This window comes from Artemia sp. Qi Xiang Cuo, chromosome 1 (genome assembly GCF_049724085.1).
Source record: "Artemia sp. Qi Xiang Cuo chromosome 1, ASM4972408v1, whole genome shotgun sequence".
Taxonomy (NCBI): domain Eukaryota; kingdom Metazoa; phylum Arthropoda; class Branchiopoda; order Anostraca; family Artemiidae; genus Artemia; species Artemia sp. Qi Xiang Cuo.
In genome coordinates, this window is record NC_142794.1 from 14,344,004 (window position 1) to 14,362,257 (window position 18,254).

Genomic DNA, 18,254 nt, shown 5'->3' on the forward strand with positions numbered 1-18,254 from the left:
TATTACTGTTATATTTCTTAATTTCATTTTATTTAATTAGACTTTTTGATAAAAAACTGTACATGATTGGCTATTCGAAGGAATTACTTACCATGGTGATACTTATCATACAAAAAGATATTGCAGACAAAGACCAGTATTACTTTTAGGAAAGGGATAAAAACTTCGTACGGTTTCATATCGGATTTGTATATTGTATTATTAGCCTATAATCAAAGACTAACTAAAAATCTAAAAAATTAAACATGGTAGAAATTCTTTACATGGTTCGCATGTTTTTTTTAAGGACAGCCATTCTATAATAATAGGGTTTGTAACTTTTGGAATACAATTATGTAGGATTATCCCCCGAATGATTATGGAAGGAAAGAGTTCAAAAGTTGGGAAAAAGTTTATGGAAGGAAAAAAAGCTTCAAAAGGAGGCCCTAACTTTGGGCCCCTCGATCGTTTTAACAAATGCATCTAAATTGTCTGGTACGTCTATTTGAGATGCGTCTAAACTATCAGACCCCTTTAGTTCTGAGTTTTATAGATTACTAGCTTACCCGTTGCGCGTTGCTACGATCTCAAAATAAAATAAATTCAAGGAGAATCCCCTCCTCCGGAAGATTCCCCCGAAAAAGATTTTCCCCTGTGGAAAATCTCCTTTCCACGGAATATTCTCCCCCGCGAAAAAGTTTCCCCCATGTATTAACAGTGATCGTATTTCTAAATGTAAAAGTATTTGAAAAATTCACCACAAAAGATTCCCCCCGCGCCCAATTCTCCCCCCCCCCCCCCAAAAAAAAACCCTTTCCCCGGAAAGTACCAGACATGTGAATAACGTGGACGGGACCAACTGCTCACATTAGTCACATTGTGTTGAAAGGTCTCTAATTCTAGTCAGCACAAAAAGTGTTAAGAGGGCCAAGAATGAGGGAATGGGAGGGCAAAATAAAATTATACCTAATACCTTGCCAAGAGTATACCCAACAATTCTTAAAATTCCCTGTTGATTGGATGAACAACACAGTAATGCACACAGGACACACACGCAGACAGACATAGGAGAGTAGGCATTCGATTCAGCTTTAGAGAAGGTCCATCTTCGTATTGCATGCCAGATATAAACGTTAAAGTGATTAGCAAAGAGCATGGGTAACTTATAAAAGTAGAAACAGACACTAGCGTCGATAATAACACTACCGCTATCTAGAGTTTGACATTTCATGGCATTTCTGAACTCTAATAATAAAGCAAAATTAGTGTAACTGGGAATATTACTGTAATAATAAGTGTCGGATCTCAGTTTTAGGGTTAAACAGATTTTAAAAGCTGTAATCGCCAATGCTAGATGGCGTTGGTGATATTCTGTCGACAATAGCGATAGTGCCCACTCTTACAAATTGCCAATATTCTTTGATGATTAGTGCTAAGTCTGAGAACAACATCGTCATGGTTAAGTTAGGAAGAGAGATTGCTAGTTGATTTGGTGAACAATAATTCAGCATGTTATTTTGTTTTATCCACATTTTTATGAATTACCGGTGGATCTTTCCCTTAGCAATACTCGCTATCGCAGAGTATGGTGTTGAATCCTTAGACCTTAGATCCTCCTGTGCCTCCAGAGGCACTCAGGGCATCCAAGAAGAGTCGCCAGTCATCTCTCATTGCTGCGGTCGCCCAGACATCTTCCCGCTCAGGTTGGATTGAGGCATTGAGGTTTGCGAGGTAAGCCCGGTAGCTGCGTCGTAGGGTATTTTTGGGACGTCCTCTTCTTCTGGTACCATGTAGCTGCCACTGAAGGACGACCTTCGGTAGTCGAGTTTCTGACATACGGATCACATGACCAAGGTGTTGAATAGGTAGATTAAAATTTTCCTGAATCTAGACAATGCAGATGATTTTAAGTGTCCTAGGTAAATAGTAAAACGTTAGCAGAATGATTGAGTCTTTGCAGCTGTTGGCTTCCTGGCATGAGAATTGACGATGGTAGGTACCCAGATAACTGACCGTTTCAGCAGCTGCTCAAACCCAGGTAACATGTTTAGTGAAGACGATCAACGCAGTGAAGGTGTGAAAGAGGAATACTCAAGGCGCGGGGTGTTTTTCCGCAGTTGAATGAAATTTAAAGAATATGAATACAAGTCCAAGAAACAAGATAAGAACGCTACAAGTCAGGACAATGACAGCTATAAAGTTGGCCGTGAAACGTGGAGGCTTCGAACGATTGGGGGGATGTGCTATACGTTGAAAGAGGATTTGTTCGAGCACAGGCTTGGGTACTCGTTTGAATAATTATATACCAGGTAATAACTCGGTAAAATGTGCACCAATCCAACAGTTTACAGCAATAAGAGGGTTAGGTCCTATTTTGGGATAGGTGGATGATGCCAAAAAAGGGAGTATAGGGATGCAAAAATTGTGCTTTTTGACGATCCAGCTGGGCTCAAAAATGGGATAGGAAGAGATCACTAGACAACGTTTAAACGAAATATGAGCCTTTTTATGGGGTAGGTACTTCGTAAGAGGAAGAAAGAGGTAAGAGGTGAGGTACTTTTTAAGGGGTAGGCTCAAAAATCGGATAGGAAGAAATCTCAAGACAAGGTATATGCGAAATACGAACCTTTTTTAAGAGGTAGGTACATCGTAAGAGGTAGAAAGAGGTAAGGTACTTTTTTAAGAGGTATGCTCAACAATGGAATATGAAGAGATCACAAGACAGGGTTTAAACAAATATGAGCCTTTTTTAAGAGAAATGAATCTTTTTAAGAGGTAGGTTTAACAATGGGATAGGAAGAGATCACAAGACAAGGTTTAAACGAAATATGAGCCTTTTTTAAGAGGTAGGTAAATCGTAAGAGGTAGAAAGAGGTAAGGTACTTTTTTAAGAGATATGCTCAACAATGGGATATGAAGAGATCACAAGACAGGGTTTAAACGAAATATAAGCCTTTTATAAGAAAAATGAACCTTTTTGAGAGGTAGGCTCAACAATGGGATAGGAAGAGATCACAAGACAAGGTTAAACGAAATATGAGCCTTTTTTAAGAGGTAGGTACATCGCAAGAGGTAGAAAGAGGTAAGGTACTTTTTTAAAAGGTAGGCTCAACACTGGGATATGAAGAGATCGCAAGACATGATTCAAACGAAATATGAACCTTTTTTTAAGAAAAATAAACCTTTTTAAGAGGTAGGCTCAACAATGGGATAGGAAGAGATCACAAGACAAGGTTTAAACGAAATATGAGACTTTTTTAAGAGATGGGTACTTCGTTACCAAAGTGATTTTAGTGACTGTAACCGATCTCTGCTCTTGGGAGAGAGTAAACAGTAGAGCTCTGAAGCGCCTGGAAAGGAGATGAAGCGTGCAAAGCTGTGTTGCTCTCAAGCAGTTTGATACTGCGATGAACTGTCCATAAAGGTAGTATTTAATGAAGTCCAAGAAATAACGTTTGTATTAGATTTAGTGGATTTTTAAATTTTTTTTTTCTGAGCCAATAGGATTTATTGAATGTAAAGGAATACTAAAGCAAAAACTGCAACATCATCCAACCATATTTACTTATAGTGAGTGTGTTCTTTATTTTTAAATATTTGTCAAAGCTTTCAATAGATGGCAAAATGTGTATTCTGCCCACAAAGAAAAAACACTTGACGATGAAAAGATGGTATACGATGTATTGACATGGCAATAACAATGACAAAATGACATGGCGTCGCAATAAAAGATGGCATGACGTGTATTGACATGACAATGATATGGAAAATGTCAATGACATGGCGCACCAAGAAGAGGTGGCATGACGTGTATTGACGTAACAATGACAAGAAAAATAGCTAAATGACATGGCAGGACAAGAAAATATGGCATAACGTGTATTCTACCATCATTATACCAATATATGATTGACTGGTGTCTAAACTATTTAAAAGCCTTTGGTTAAGATATCACATAGAATAGCAACAGTAGTTGATCTAAATGGTAATTGAATAGTAATTGATTTGAATGATAGATGGTAGATAATAATTATGTAAAACTAGCAAATGGTATATAGAAAATAGTAAAATAGCAACTAAATAAGATACAAGATTAAGAGATCAAAATAGTAAATTGAAATACAAACCTTAACCAGGTGAGAGAGAACTGCAATATTCTTTTCAAAAAGTTCTAATTCTGGATAACGCCCTCGTATATCATCCACACAAGAAAGAACATGTCTAATCAAATCACCCAACGTAGATTCAGTAAGGTCACTCCCTAATGATTCTGCTGCGTCTGAAACTAAAGAATCTGGTTGACCTTCTTCTGGGACTAAGAAAACACTTGTAAACAGTTGCTTCCCTTTCTTTCCGCTCAAACTACCACTATATCCACTATCCAATGTGTGAGTAGGGGACCACCATTTATCCTCTTTCTCTGCTTTTTTTATCAGTGTGAAATTTCCACTAGAGTTAAGGTCAGAAGAGTGATTTATTCTAGACGTAACCTTGTTGATAATATCAAGATCCACGTCTACATTTCTCTTAATTAAACTACTTTCTTGATTATCTTCGTCTTCTTCTTTCAATGATGAGCTGCTTGAAACTTTGGAAGTAGAGGAAATGGAGCGCTGTACCATGCTTGGTGTGCGGGAAACAGACGTTGACGGTTGGTATCCCTGTAATTATAAGAAGAATAGAATGGATCCGTGATGGTAAGGGAAACGTGAGTCATTGTCTAAGGAACGATCTAGTTTATGAGAGATATATATTTGTAATTATTTCGATCTGAATTTGGGGAGTTGTCAATCAGAAATGTAATAGGAAAAAGTTGAAAAAAAACCTGTGATTTTAAATGAAGGGGGATCAAAATGATTTCTCTAGCTTACTTGCCTGATCTTAACCATTTCCCTATCAAGTATTCAATTTTTGAAATTATTAGGTTTTTTTTTTTTTTTTTTTTTTTTTTTTTTTTTTTTTTTTTATTAGCAAAACTAACAGTACGATTTTTTAAAAAGTCTTTGAATCAGTCGAGCTAAAAAGAAAATCATAGTATCTTAAGTATATATATATATATATATCTATACATATGTATATTTATATATATATATATATATATATATATATATATATATATATATATATATATATATATATATATATATATATATATATATATATATATATATATATATATATATATATATATATATATATATATATATATATATATATATATATATATATATATATATATGTAGATATATATATATATAAATATATATATATATCTATATATAAGAAATACATAATGGATCGATATAGTTCATTATAAATGGGGACTATGTACGTCTCATCAGGTATATCTGAAATTACACTATAAAACCACAACGAAACGCCAAGCGCTGGATGGCACTGGTTATTTTTTCGACACCAGTGCCTGTTTCCACTCTTAAAAGTTACTCATATTCTCCAGCAGGGGCGAATCTCCAGCATTTTTATTGGAAGGGCAAGAGGGGTCCATATCTAGATAGTCAAAGGGCTTGGCATGTATAATATTTTTTCTCCACATTATTGCGGGGGGGGGGCCACTGCCCCCCTTGCCACCCCCAAACGACGTCCCTGTTCTCCAGTATCGGTAACGAGATGTTTTTTTTTCAAAAAGTTACTGTTGTGTGTGTGTGTTTTAAATTATGAGAGCCACTTGCATATTTTATAACATATAAACTGTTTTCTTTTGAAGTTAGGTTGATTATGATGATCATAAAGTATTTTGGTGCATTTACCATGAAAGCAATCCTAGGCCAGGCAAAGTCCCTAAGTAGGTCAATAGTTAGGCTATGTACTTATTGACATAGCAGATAAAAATTGTAGTCCGAATCAAACTCAAAATAGGCAGAAATTAACATGAGTAGGGCTGACAATCCCCATGCTTTTTCAAGACCAAGACGTAATTTGAAAGATACTTTTTGAATGTTTTAACTATTTTAAATTTAATGAATCAAAAATTATTAAGAATTTAAAGAATGAATCTCAGTATATGCAAATCAAACTGACAAAGCGCTTTCATTTCTTTTTTTTAACTCTACTAACGTTAATCAGTGGCGGATCCAGGGGGAGGGCGAGGAGGGGGTGCGCCCCCTAACGTCGTCTAAAGTAGTGTAATTTACTTAATTAACGCAAGTTATAGTTAATTAAACTTGCTCCGAGCTAAAGTTTATCGGATAAACCTATTTTGACCCCCCCCCCTAAAAAAATCCTGGATCCACCCCTGATGTTCTATTTTTAAAGAACGATTTTAATCGTTCTTCTATCAAACAATTTCCGTTTATTTAACTTTTACTCTAATACAAGTATGCAAAGTAGTTTGTCAGTGTTCTTTAAGTTTGAAGTTACCAACATAAACTGGTAACTAAACAAATGATACTTAATTTCGAATGAAGGAGGGGCAACCCTCTCAAGATGTGATGAAATGTTCATGAAATAAGAGCATCAAATTCAGCATGCTTAGTAACTCTAGAGCAGAAAATTTCAATATCCTATGTTCAAAACCACCATATTCGATTTTTTAAGAACAAACCAAGGCCATTAGCAACCAAAACTGGAAAAACAATTTTGAAAAGATCACATACGAGTACTTGCAACCCCTTTATAAGCTTTCTTCTTTCCTTCATCAAGAAAACAGTTTCTTCTCTGGAGAAAAACAAAATAAAACATTTATATCGTCTTGAAGAGCTTAACCCGTCAAACTGAAAAAGACAAGTAAACTCCGACTCTTTAATAAAATAATCAAGTTCGCCTTTCCCTAAATAATCAAGCATTTTCACAAAGGAAGGCAATAGAGTTTTTGGCAGCAATGTTTAGGAGAACAATTCACGAAAATTTATAAACAGAAAGACAATAATCCATGTCTGAAATCAAGGTAATATTTCATAAACATTTTTAAATGATAACTGGACGAAGACTTCTTTAAATCATCAATTACGAGACAATAAAGAAGATGGGGAAGGAAAAGCAGGTTTTTATTTCGAGGCTGCCGTTTCGCTGCAGGTTTTGGAGCAGGTTTTAGTAAAATAAAAGGAGTATGTAAAATTTGTATGTTTTGCAGCAGGTTTTGGCTTATGTTGCAACAGGTTAACAGGTGTTAGAGCAGGTTTGCAATATGTAGCAGCAGGTTTTGCAGCCACATACCTGAAAAAGCAGGGTTTTTTTCTTCAGAAATAAAAATTTGTTCTGAACCAAAAGCCAAAAGCATAATGCTCCCTGTTTTGTAGTTTTAAATTAAAGCGGATTAATAGAATAGTCACAAGAAAAGAATATGTTGGCTAATAAAAAACCAATTAGAATATCTACCCCCCCCCCTCCACCGAAAAAAATAACTCCCTACCTCTATCCAGTTCATAAGCATCTTTTGTTCATTGCTCGATTGAATTAAAATGGAAAAAGAGAAACATGTCGATTTACAGAACAATTACGAAAAATTATTAATATGATCAAAACCAAGCTAACAGTTTTATCGTGTCTTATTCTTAAGTAAAGTGACTACGCAAAAATAATTCGCAAAATAGCCATCCGAAATCTTGATTTAAACCTTTAAGCATTCTAAGTGTGTGTGTTTTTTTTGTAGATAAATAAAACAATCATTTGGACACTATCCAGGGGGAACAATTGGGAGGGATGTAGGGTATTTACACCCCTCCCCTATGTTTTTAATATCCCTTTTCCTCTATATTTCGAAAAATACCTACTTTCGGAATCTTTATTGGAAAATGTTTTTTTCGGTATCCTCATAGAAAACCCAAAAAATTGCCTCTCCCCAGATTTTTATAAATATATTTCGCCCCTACCCCCGTATATTTACATGAATTGATGCCACCCAAATTATTTCCTCAGTATTCAGACTATGGTAAAATAAACTTTGGAATATTTGGGGAATAGCCACTACATAGATTCTCTTCAATCGGTCATTAGATAATTATATACTATCCTCCAAATATTTTTATGATGAGATTCACTATAGCCCCAGGAACAACTCTTTTTGGTTAGACCAGTGGTTCCCAACCGATTTTGGGCCAAGCCCCACCTAGGCATTTCTAAAATCCCGATGCCTCCCCCCTCGTGATGATGAAATGTTGTTTCTAAATTGTACGTGTATTAATTTGAAGGAAGTATAAAAGGCCATTAACTTGGTATCTTTTTTTCGGGTCGTCCTCTAGGCATTTTTATACTAATAAAAAATAGTGTCTTTTAAGTTTCAATTTAAGTTTCACACGTTTTAGGATTTATTTATCATTTATATTGGTATGTAATGTATGTTTGTTTGTACTGATTGTTTATTTAATTTCTGTTCGTTTTAAGTTTCATTTATACTTCAATAGCAAACTATTTTTTTTCGTTTTAAGCTTGATTACAATATTAAATTTAAGCATTACTCGCTTTAAGATTTATTTATTCATTTATGTTATTACTTGTTGTATGTTTTCTTGCTATGATTGTTTATTTAATTTCTGTTCGTTTTGGGTTTCATTTATTCTTTAATAGTAATTTCTGGTCGTTTTGAGTTTTAATTTTAACAGGTATTTGTATTTGCTGATCTTAAGCTGAAAATGACCTTTACTTTTCTTTGAAAAAACTTCTTTTTCGGAAAGTTTTTTTTTTATTGATAAAACAAAATACCGGATTTTCAGACCATGGGATGAAATTCCTTCAGTTTGCGATATGTGTGGAGAAGAAATAGTGTCTGACCATGGATGTTAAAATGACAATTTGGGAATTTCCAAGGACTTAAGAAGAGGCAATTAGACTTTTCCAGGATAAGGGGTTGTTGCCCAAAATAAAACAGTGCGTCAATGGACACAACAGAACTTTATACTCTTTTGATAAAGACTCTTTTGGAAGTGTACAACTAGGTCCTGTATGAAACAAGTCGGTTAGGCTAATCTACCCTTTATTTCATTAGCGTTAACCAAACTTCACTTCTCGGCAGAACTTAGTGTGGTAGCTTTCAAGACACAAGTACCCTTTAATGTTTTTGATTTTTTTTTATCTCCTCACTCACTTTTGGATCATCTGATTCTCTAGTACTATCTAAGGCCAGAACAAAATTTGCACTTTTTACTGAAAAAATATAAATGTTTTTACTTTTATAACTTTAATAAATCAAATAATATTAACATTTTGATTGATAAATATCAGTATATGTATATTAAACTTAACATACACATTCATTTGTATTTTTTCATTAAAGTGAAAATTTTGTTCTGGCCTTGGGAAAGCCTAGGGGTTTTGCGCCCAACTTATGTTAATTTCAGCTCGTTTTGAGTTTGACTCGGTTATTTATTGTAATTTCTGTTCGTTTTGGGTTTCATTTATTTATCGATGCTGATTTGTGGTAGTTTCACGCTTGGCAGATTATTCCATTTTATTTTTGCTCTTTTTTTGTTTAATGGAGTTCTTTACTTTTCTTTGAAAAACTTATTTTGGAGAAAAAGTTTTTTTTAATTAATTTCTGTTCGTTTTATATTGACATAGTCTTTAAATCTGTTCGTTTTTTTTAAGAATTTATAGTTTGGCCTGCTATTTGTATGCTGGAGAAAAATTTTCAGCAATTTTTAACAACATACACCCTTTTAAACATCAGGCCACAAATAGTACTGTTTAATTTAGTTTCATATCTCCTCTAGTTGACCTGAACCAAAAAAATTGATTCGATTTGCAACAAAGTCCGTTGACTTTCTTGATAATTTGGATACATTTACACTACTCTGATTTGATTAAATCTTGAATGCAGAAGTAGCCACGAAGGCTTTTACACAATAAACTCGGTGATTCTTGGGATACTGCTGAGATGCCTTATTGGGAATTAATATTAACACCATCTAGTAGTGTCAAGGGTTAATTTAAAGCTGAAATATCGGAAGGGTAATTACCTCCCGGGAAGTTATGATGTTAGTAGACTCCAGGAGGAGAATTTGAGAGAAACTTTCCAGGAACAGTTGAATACTAAACTTGATAGTTTAAAATTTTCTAATATGGAGGATGGTTGGAATAATGGTGGAAAAATAATTTGTGAAGTTGCTGAAGGTGGCTTAGGGAAGGAAGCTAGAACTGCAGCTAAGAATATTAGTGAAAATGCTTTATGTATAATAGAAAGGAGAAAGGAATTGTAGGCTACAAGAATTATCTGAGTGATAGATCGCATGAAAACAAAAGAAATGTAAAGAAAGTGGAGAAAGCATTGAAATATGAACTAAGGAGGTGTGAAGTGGAGGCCATGGATAAAATTGCCGAGGATTTAGAAGATGCAGCTAGACGGTATAATAGTAAAATATTGTACTGGCACGTTAACAAATTGAGAGGTAGTAGTCAATCCGGACTTGTCCCAGTTAAAGATAGGAATGGGGTGGCAATTAGCGATAAGGAAAAAACTAAAGCGAGATGGGCCGAACATTTTGAGAACTTGCTTAACCGAGATAGAGTTGCAGGAAAAAGTATAGAGGAAAATGAAAAAGTTTCATATACCTTGGATGTGAAGGAAGATTTGTTTTGTGAGGAGGAATTTGCAACAGTGCTAAAAAGATTAAAGAATAATAAGGCTCCAGGTGCTGATAGGGTGGTAAATGAGTTTCTTAAACATGGTGGCTCTGAGGTTAGGACTAAGTTAGTGAAGATTATGAATATGAGTTTTGAAAAAGGGGAGAGACCTAACGATTTTGGGAAAACCTTAATTAAGGCACTTCATAAGAAAGGTGATAAAAGTGAGTGTGGTAATTATCGAGGCATTAGTCTGGTTTCTGTAGGTAGAAAATTGCTTAGTAATATGATACTTTTTAGACGTAGAGATTCTGTAGACAAAGTTTTATGAGAAGAACAGTGCGGTTTCAGGAAGGGTAGAGGATGTGTTGACCTAATTTTCACTCTTAGGTTAATAATTGAGAAGTGCCTAAGTTTTCAAACACCTTTGGTCCTCAGTTTTATAGATTATGAGCAAGCCTTCGACTCTGTTGATAGAAGAGCTTTAGTAAAGGTTTTATCCTTGTATGGTATACCAGATAAATGCATTACAGTGATTAGTGCTATATACGTGAATAACTCTGCTGTAGTTAAGATAGGAAGAAAGGTTATCTATTGGTTTGTCATTAAATTAGAAGCCAAGCAAGGTTGTATTCTATCGTCATTTGGCCGGAGCGAATGGACTGATTTTGTCCCAAAGAATACGTGAAGAGTAATGGGAGATATAAATAAAGCATGAGGAGGAAAAAGTATTATGGAATTAGAGTTTGCTGATGATTTAAGCATCCTAGATGATAGTGTGAGCAAAATGAATGAAGTTTTAGAGGTTTTGCGAGTTCAGGGTGCTAGTATTGGTTTTAAAATTAGCACCCTGTTAGGAAGACTAAGTCACTAAGGATAGGAATAGGCGACGATAAAAAGGTGACGTTGGGTAACGAAAAGATTGATCAGATGGACAGCTTCACTTACCTTGGTAGTATTAATAGTAAAGATAGTGGGAGCAGTGAAGATGTTAAATAAAAGTAGAATAGCCAAGACTCAGGTTGTTCTTTCACAGTTAAAAAAAGTCTGGAAAAAATAGGAAGATAAGTCTGCAAACCAAGATTAGAATCTTAGAAGCTACAGTGATGACAGTGGTCAAATATGGCTCTGAAGCATGGACGCCCCGAAAAGCGGATGAAGATTTGCTAGATGTTTTCCAGAGAAATTGCTTAAGGATTGTTCTGGGTACCCGGCAGACTGACCGTATTTCAAACAAAAGGCTATACGAAAAATGTGGTTCAATACCGCTCTCTAGTTCTATAACGAAAGAAAGGTTGAGGTGGTTAGGGCATGTTGTGTGGATGAAGGATGACAGATTACCGAAGATTGTTCTTTTCGGCCAACCATCTATGGCGAAACGGAAAGCAGGTCGTCCCCGTCTGGGGTGGGAGGACGTCATAAAAGAAAGATTTAAAGGAAATGGGAACTTCGTGGGCGGGTGTAAAAAGGGAGGCTTTGAATAGATTAGGGTGGAGGAGGAGCGTGCGTAGCTGTGTTGGCCTCAGGCGGCTTGGTGCTGCGATGAGTTGTTATTAGTAGTAGTACAGTGCGTTTTGATTAATCTTAAAGCAACATTTAGTTTTTAAACATAATGGACAAATGGGAGGGTGGGAGTGGAAGGGGGACTAGTTTCCCTCCATTCACTTTTGACTATTAGAATGGGTATCAGCTCTTTTTATTTTCAATTGAATGAGTCCTTTTCAAAGTTCCCATGACATTTCCTTCGATACGAAATACCCTGGTCTAAACAACAACAACAACAAAAAATAATATATTATACCCGTTTCGATCTTTACTATAAAAATGTCAAGCCTTCCAATCACTTTCGACTATTAAAAAGGGCATTTGTCCTTTCGATTTCTAATCGAATGAGCCCTTTTGGAAACGACAATGCTTTTTATAAGCACCTTATATGCCCCCAGGGCATAAATTACAACCCTTACCCTAAGGTCATTCTCAATGTTTGGGGGACTGATGGAAGTGGGGGGGGGTTAGTTGCCCACCAATCACTTTCGACTATTAAAAAGGGTACTAGCCCTTTGAATTTCCGATCGAATGAGCCTGTTTTGAAGTTCCTACGACAACTCCTTCTATAAAAACCTTATATGCCCCCAAAGCATAACTTAAAACCCTTGGCCTGAGGGATGTGGTGGAGTGTCCTCCTCAAAAATATATTTTCTATGAGGAAATTAACTACACTGAACAAAATGGCTATATCAAAATTTTGATTGGATGTGTTTGGGGGAATGATGGGCGTGGGGGCGGGGGGGAGGCTAGTTGCCCTCCAATCACTCTCGACTATTAAAAAGGCTACTAGCCCTTTGAATTTCCAATCGAATGAGCCTGTTTTGAAGTTTTTACGACAACCCCTTCTATAAAAACCTTATATGCCCCCAACACAACTTAAAACCAATGCCCTGAAGGTTTTGGGGGAGTGTCCTTCTCAAAATTTTGATTGGATGTGTTTGGGGGAATGATGGGCGTGGGGGGGGGGCTAGTTGCCCTCCAATCAATTTCTAATATTAAAAATGGTACTATCACTTTCAATTTCCAATCGAATGAGCCCTTTTGAATTTTCTAAGACAACGCTTTCAATAAAAAACTTTATATGCCCCCAGGGCATAACTTACAACCCTTGCACTGAGGGCTCTGAGGGGGTTATCATCCTAAAAGACAAATTTCAAGAACTTTCAACTACGTAAAACAGAATGGATATCTCAAAATTTTAATTCGATGTGTTTGGGAAAATGGCGGGCGTGAGAGGGGCATTAGTCGCTATCCAATCACTTTCAACTATTAAAAAGGCACTAGCCCTTTCAATTTCCAATTGAATGAGCCCTTTTGAAGTTTCTACGACAACGCTTACAACCCTTGCCCTAAGGGCTGTGGGGGGAGGGGTTGTCATCCTTAAAGACCTAATTTCCACAACTTACAATTACATTGAAAAAAATGGACATCTAAAACTGGTGATTGTATGTGTATGGGGGACACGAGGGCGTGAGAGGAGGGGTAGTTGCTCTCCACTCATTTTTAACTGTTAAAAAGGGTACAATCCCCTTGATTTTCAAATCGAATGAGACCCTTTTCAAGTTTCCACGACAAAGATTTCAATAAAAACCTTATATACCCCCAGGGCATAACTTATAATCCTTGCTCTGAGGGTTGTGGGAGAGTGTCTTCCTCAAAAATATATTTTCTATCTGGAAATCAACTACGCTGAACAAAATCGCTTTCTAAAAATTTTTATTGGAGGTGTTTTAGGGACTGATGGGCGTGGGGGGGAGGCTAGTTGCCCTCCAATCACTTTCGACTATTAAAAAGGGCACTAGCCACTCCAATTTCCAATCGAATGAGCCCTTTTCGAAGTTTCTACGACGACTCCTTCGATACGAAGTGCCCGGGTCTGGAGAACCCCCCCCCCCCAAAAAAAAAAAACAACACATTGTGTCCACATCGTTCTTTACTTAGGCAGCGCTAGCGCGCTGCCTATGATAAATTCTCCATAGGCAATTCTTTAAGTAGCATAATATTTCAAATTCTCACTGATTTACTTTGATTGAAGCCAAGACCGTATCCAGGGGGTGGGTTTGTTAGGGGTTTGACCCCCCCCCCCCGGAATATTTGCCCGACCCTTAAAAACGCAACAAGAATGAACATGAAAAAAATTTGATACGGGCTTTAGAGTTTTTTGTAGCCCCCCGACCCCCTCCCCTAAAAAAAGATCCCGGATACGTTCTTGACTGAAGCTCGTACAATATGAAGTATCTCCAATACTAACACGAATTATAACAACAGCGCAATATTAATTGTATAAGTTAGAATTCGAATTATTCAAACTTTAAATCCTCCTCTATACCATAATTAAATCGAAATCCCCTATCTCAATCGCTTCGTTTAATACAACTTGTTAACTACTAACTTTTAGAGGTTCCACAAAAATTTCAAACATTAACTAACCTTGCTAAGAATGCTGACTTTCCGGCTAAGGTTTGGTGAGTTGACTTGATGTTTTGCCGCAACTCCTTCATCACATCCATCAAGAGGACTGAGAAAAAAAAAATCAAATTTATCGATCAAGTTTTAAAATGAGGAGGAACCGAGAAACGGTCAGAGTGGAGACTAAACGTAGTGCAGGTGCGGTGTACAAAAAAAAGTTTAAAGTTCAATTTATAGAACTTTTTGATCGCGTTATTTGTCATCTTCAGAAGTTTTTGCACCTCAGTTTAGTTCTCGATCGTTTCTACGAATGAATATTGAATTTACTGAGTTCACAAACACGCTACAAGCATGTTTTCATTTGAAAAACATCCTACATGCATGTTTTCATATTTGAAAGACCATCCTTCTCTCAGAAAATCACTGGGCTTCAAATTCGTTCACTTATTTTGTAGATGCTCAGATCGAATTAGAGCAAGCGTGCATTAAATTTGCAGATGCGCAGATCGAATTAGAGCAAGCGTGCATTAAAATTGCAGATGCGCAGATCGAATTAGAGCAAGCGTGCATTAAAATTGCAGATGCGCAGATCGAATTAGAGCAAGCGTACATTAAAATTGCAGATGCGCAGATCGAATTAGTGCAGCCGTTCACTAAATTTGCAGATGCGCAGATCGAATTAGAGCAAGCGTGCATTAAAATTGCAGATGCGCAGATCGAATTAGTGCAAGCGTTCATTAAAATTGCAGATGCGCAGATCGAATTAGTGCAAGCTTTCATTAAAATTGCAGATGCGCAGATCGAATTAGAGCAAGCGTTCATTAAAATTGCAGATGCGCAGATCGAATTAGTGCAAGCGTGCATTAAAATTGCAGATGCGCAGATCGAATTAGAGCAAGCGTTCATTAAAATTGCAGATGCGCAGATCGAATTAGAGCAAGCGTTCATTAAATTTGCAGATGCGCAGATCGAATTAGAGCAAGCGTGCATTAAAATTGCAGATGCGCAGATCGAATTAGTGCAAGGGTGCACTAATTCGATCTATATATATATCTATATATACTATATATATATATATATATATATATATATATATATATATATATATATATATATATATATATATATATATATATATATATATATATATATATATAGTGTGTGTGTGTGTGTGTGTGTGTGTGTGTGTGTGTAGTAGTAGTGTGTGTGTGTGATATATATATATATATATATATATATATATATATATATATATATATATATATATATATATATATATATATATATCCCAAATCAATTAATTTAGTTCTATTTTAAACTTTCCTTTGAATTTTTTATGATCTTAACATATTTGAATTGACAGTATTTTGGCATGTTACAAAAAAAAAAAATAAACTTGTTTTTACCAATAAACTAGTTTTACGGAGAGGAAATACACTTTGATCGCACATTTCCTGACGCGAAATATTTTGATTAGCAACAACAACATTTAGAGATCTTAGAGGAAAAGATTTAATCCTTGAATCATAAATTTTTTTCTGAAGACTCGTTTTGAAAATGGACTTAAGTAGAAATATTTTAGTCTCTTTAATTTATGAAAATGGTTGGGTTCTACTTAACATTGGGCTCTAGGGCTAAATCAAAAGCAGGTCGTCCTCGTCTGGGGTGGGAGGACGTCCTAAAGAGAGATTTAAGGAAATGGGAACTTCCTAGGAAGATGTAAAAGGGAGGCTTTGAATAGATTGGGATGGAGGAGGAGCGTGTGTAGCTGTGTTGGACTCAGGCGGCTTGGTGCTGCGGTGAGTTGTTAACACTAGTAGTACAAATATATATTTTCAGTTGGGGGTCTTTGTCCAACGATTTCTATAATATATTTAAAATGCTTCAATTCAATTGATATTAATTACATTAATTAATTGACAGATAGAAATGAATGGATACCAGGCATTTTTTGTATTTCTCAAAATATATTTTGTATTTTTCCCGGCATTTTTGTATTTCTCAAAATATATTTTGTATTTTTCCCGGCATTTTTTGTATTTCTCAAAATATTTTTTGTATTTTTCTCGGCATTTTTAGTATTTCTATAGATTATTTCATGAGGTCAATGCCCGATCTAGACCATAGGCCTACTTAAACATGCGGGCAAATTTCGACTCTGATTAGTCAATGAGAAAAGTCAAGACGGAGTAAAAGACATAACTGCAACCTTATTGGCTGCAGTTATTTGTAATTTCGCTTCTCAAGAAGGGACTGTAGTCAGAGGAGTCAATTGAAAAAGGGGGATCCACCCCCCCCTCCCCTCCCAATTTTGAAACATACTATTTGGGAGTATTTACATTGAAAAACGCACTTTTTGGTATATTCATTGAAAAGTGAAGCATAAGACATATTTACATTGAGAGGCATAAGACATATTTAGAAATGTCTTATGTAAAAGACATAGCTGCAATCTTATTGGCCGCAGTCAGGTATGGAAAAAGTTCCAAAGCTGCCAGTAGCAGAATTCAACAGAGTTCCAAAAGCTGAAAAATCTGCCAACAAATTTCACTTGGCCTTGAAAACTGCCAAGTTGCATTATGCACTATGCTACCCCCCTTTATTCACGGTGGGCTGCAGTTATTTGTAATAATGCGTTTCAAGAACGAACTGTAGTCAGGGGAGTCATTTGAAAAGGGGGGCCCCTCCCCTCGATTTTTAAACATACTTTTGGGGGGTATTTCCATTGAAAAACACATTTTTGGTATATTGATTGAAATGTAAAAAAAAAACAGAATTACCCTGTCCCCCTCTAGATTTTGAAATATAAATTTTACTCCCTCCTACATTTTTATGAATTAACGCCACTGACCGTATTCTGGTATATTTCAAAATATTTTAGAAAAATGACCGAGGTGGAGAGAATTGCAATTATGGTAAAAAAAAAAAAAAAGAAATGGACTTACTCCCACGTGATCATAAGATGTAATTTGAGAGAACCACTTGAATTCAAATTGACAGTCATCAGCTGAGGTACAGCACAAAATAAATCCAACACTTGACAAAACTTATCACCCAAAGCCACCTGCAAAAATTAAACGGATTAGAGAGGTTCTCAATCTTTTTGAGGTTATGGCTCCGTAAAACATCAGATTTTTCCACTGCTCTCTTCATACATAAGATTTTTTTTTCAAAATATTTGCCTTTCTTGCGAAATAAGAAAATTTGGAAAACTTTAAAGGGGTTTTCAATCTTTTTCGGGATGCAGTTACCTAAAAGGATCAGACTTTTTCGCAACTCCCTGACTTTTTCACAACTTATTCGCAACAGACTTTTTCGCAACTACATCTGTTTCTTCTTTTCAAAATTTTTGAAACTTGCCTTTTTGAAAGCGATTGTTCACTCAACAGCGAAAATTAGAATGAGTACTATTTCCTTGGAATATTATAAATATCTAATCTCCACTTTTTTGGTAATATTCTGTCAATCTGTACGGTTGCCAAGTTCTTGGTTGCAACAGCTGATTGATCAGCAAATGCATTCAATAAAGGTTCCAACTGCAGATGAAGTGGACTTTGATGTGGTTAGTTGTTTAAAATAAGTTCAGCATAAATCTTAAATTCAAAACAGTTTATTGAGCAACAATTATGATTGATGTTATTAAAATTATTAAATGGTAGTTTAAATTGTTAAGTTACTTCAATTAAAATTATTTAAGTTATTAATGGCAGGAATGGGCTTGTTGTTCCCAATACAATTTCTGAAATCTCAGAATAAAATTGGATATGGCGAGCCTAATTTATCGTTCAGCGTTGATCTTAAAG

At 35.7% G+C, this 18,254-nt stretch overlaps 1 protein-coding gene across 6 annotated transcripts in view; it reads right to left on the minus strand.

The window, feature by feature from the left end:
• Positions 1 to 18,254, minus strand: part of LOC148956034 (rho family-interacting cell polarization regulator 2-like) — a 162,543-nt gene that overhangs the window by 39,985 nt on the left and 104,304 nt on the right. For all 6 annotated transcript variants that reach the window (XM_089090365.1, XM_089090434.1, XM_089090580.1 and 3 more), the window contains 3 exons: positions 17,397 to 17,515; positions 14,473 to 14,560; positions 4,107 to 4,640 (listed from right to left, as the gene is read on the minus strand). In XM_089090365.1, coding sequence (XP_088946491.1) covers positions 4,107 to 4,640; positions 14,473 to 14,560; positions 17,397 to 17,515 — 741 coding nt within the window. The remainder of the gene's footprint in view (positions 1 to 4,106; positions 4,641 to 14,472; positions 14,561 to 17,396; positions 17,516 to 18,254) is intronic.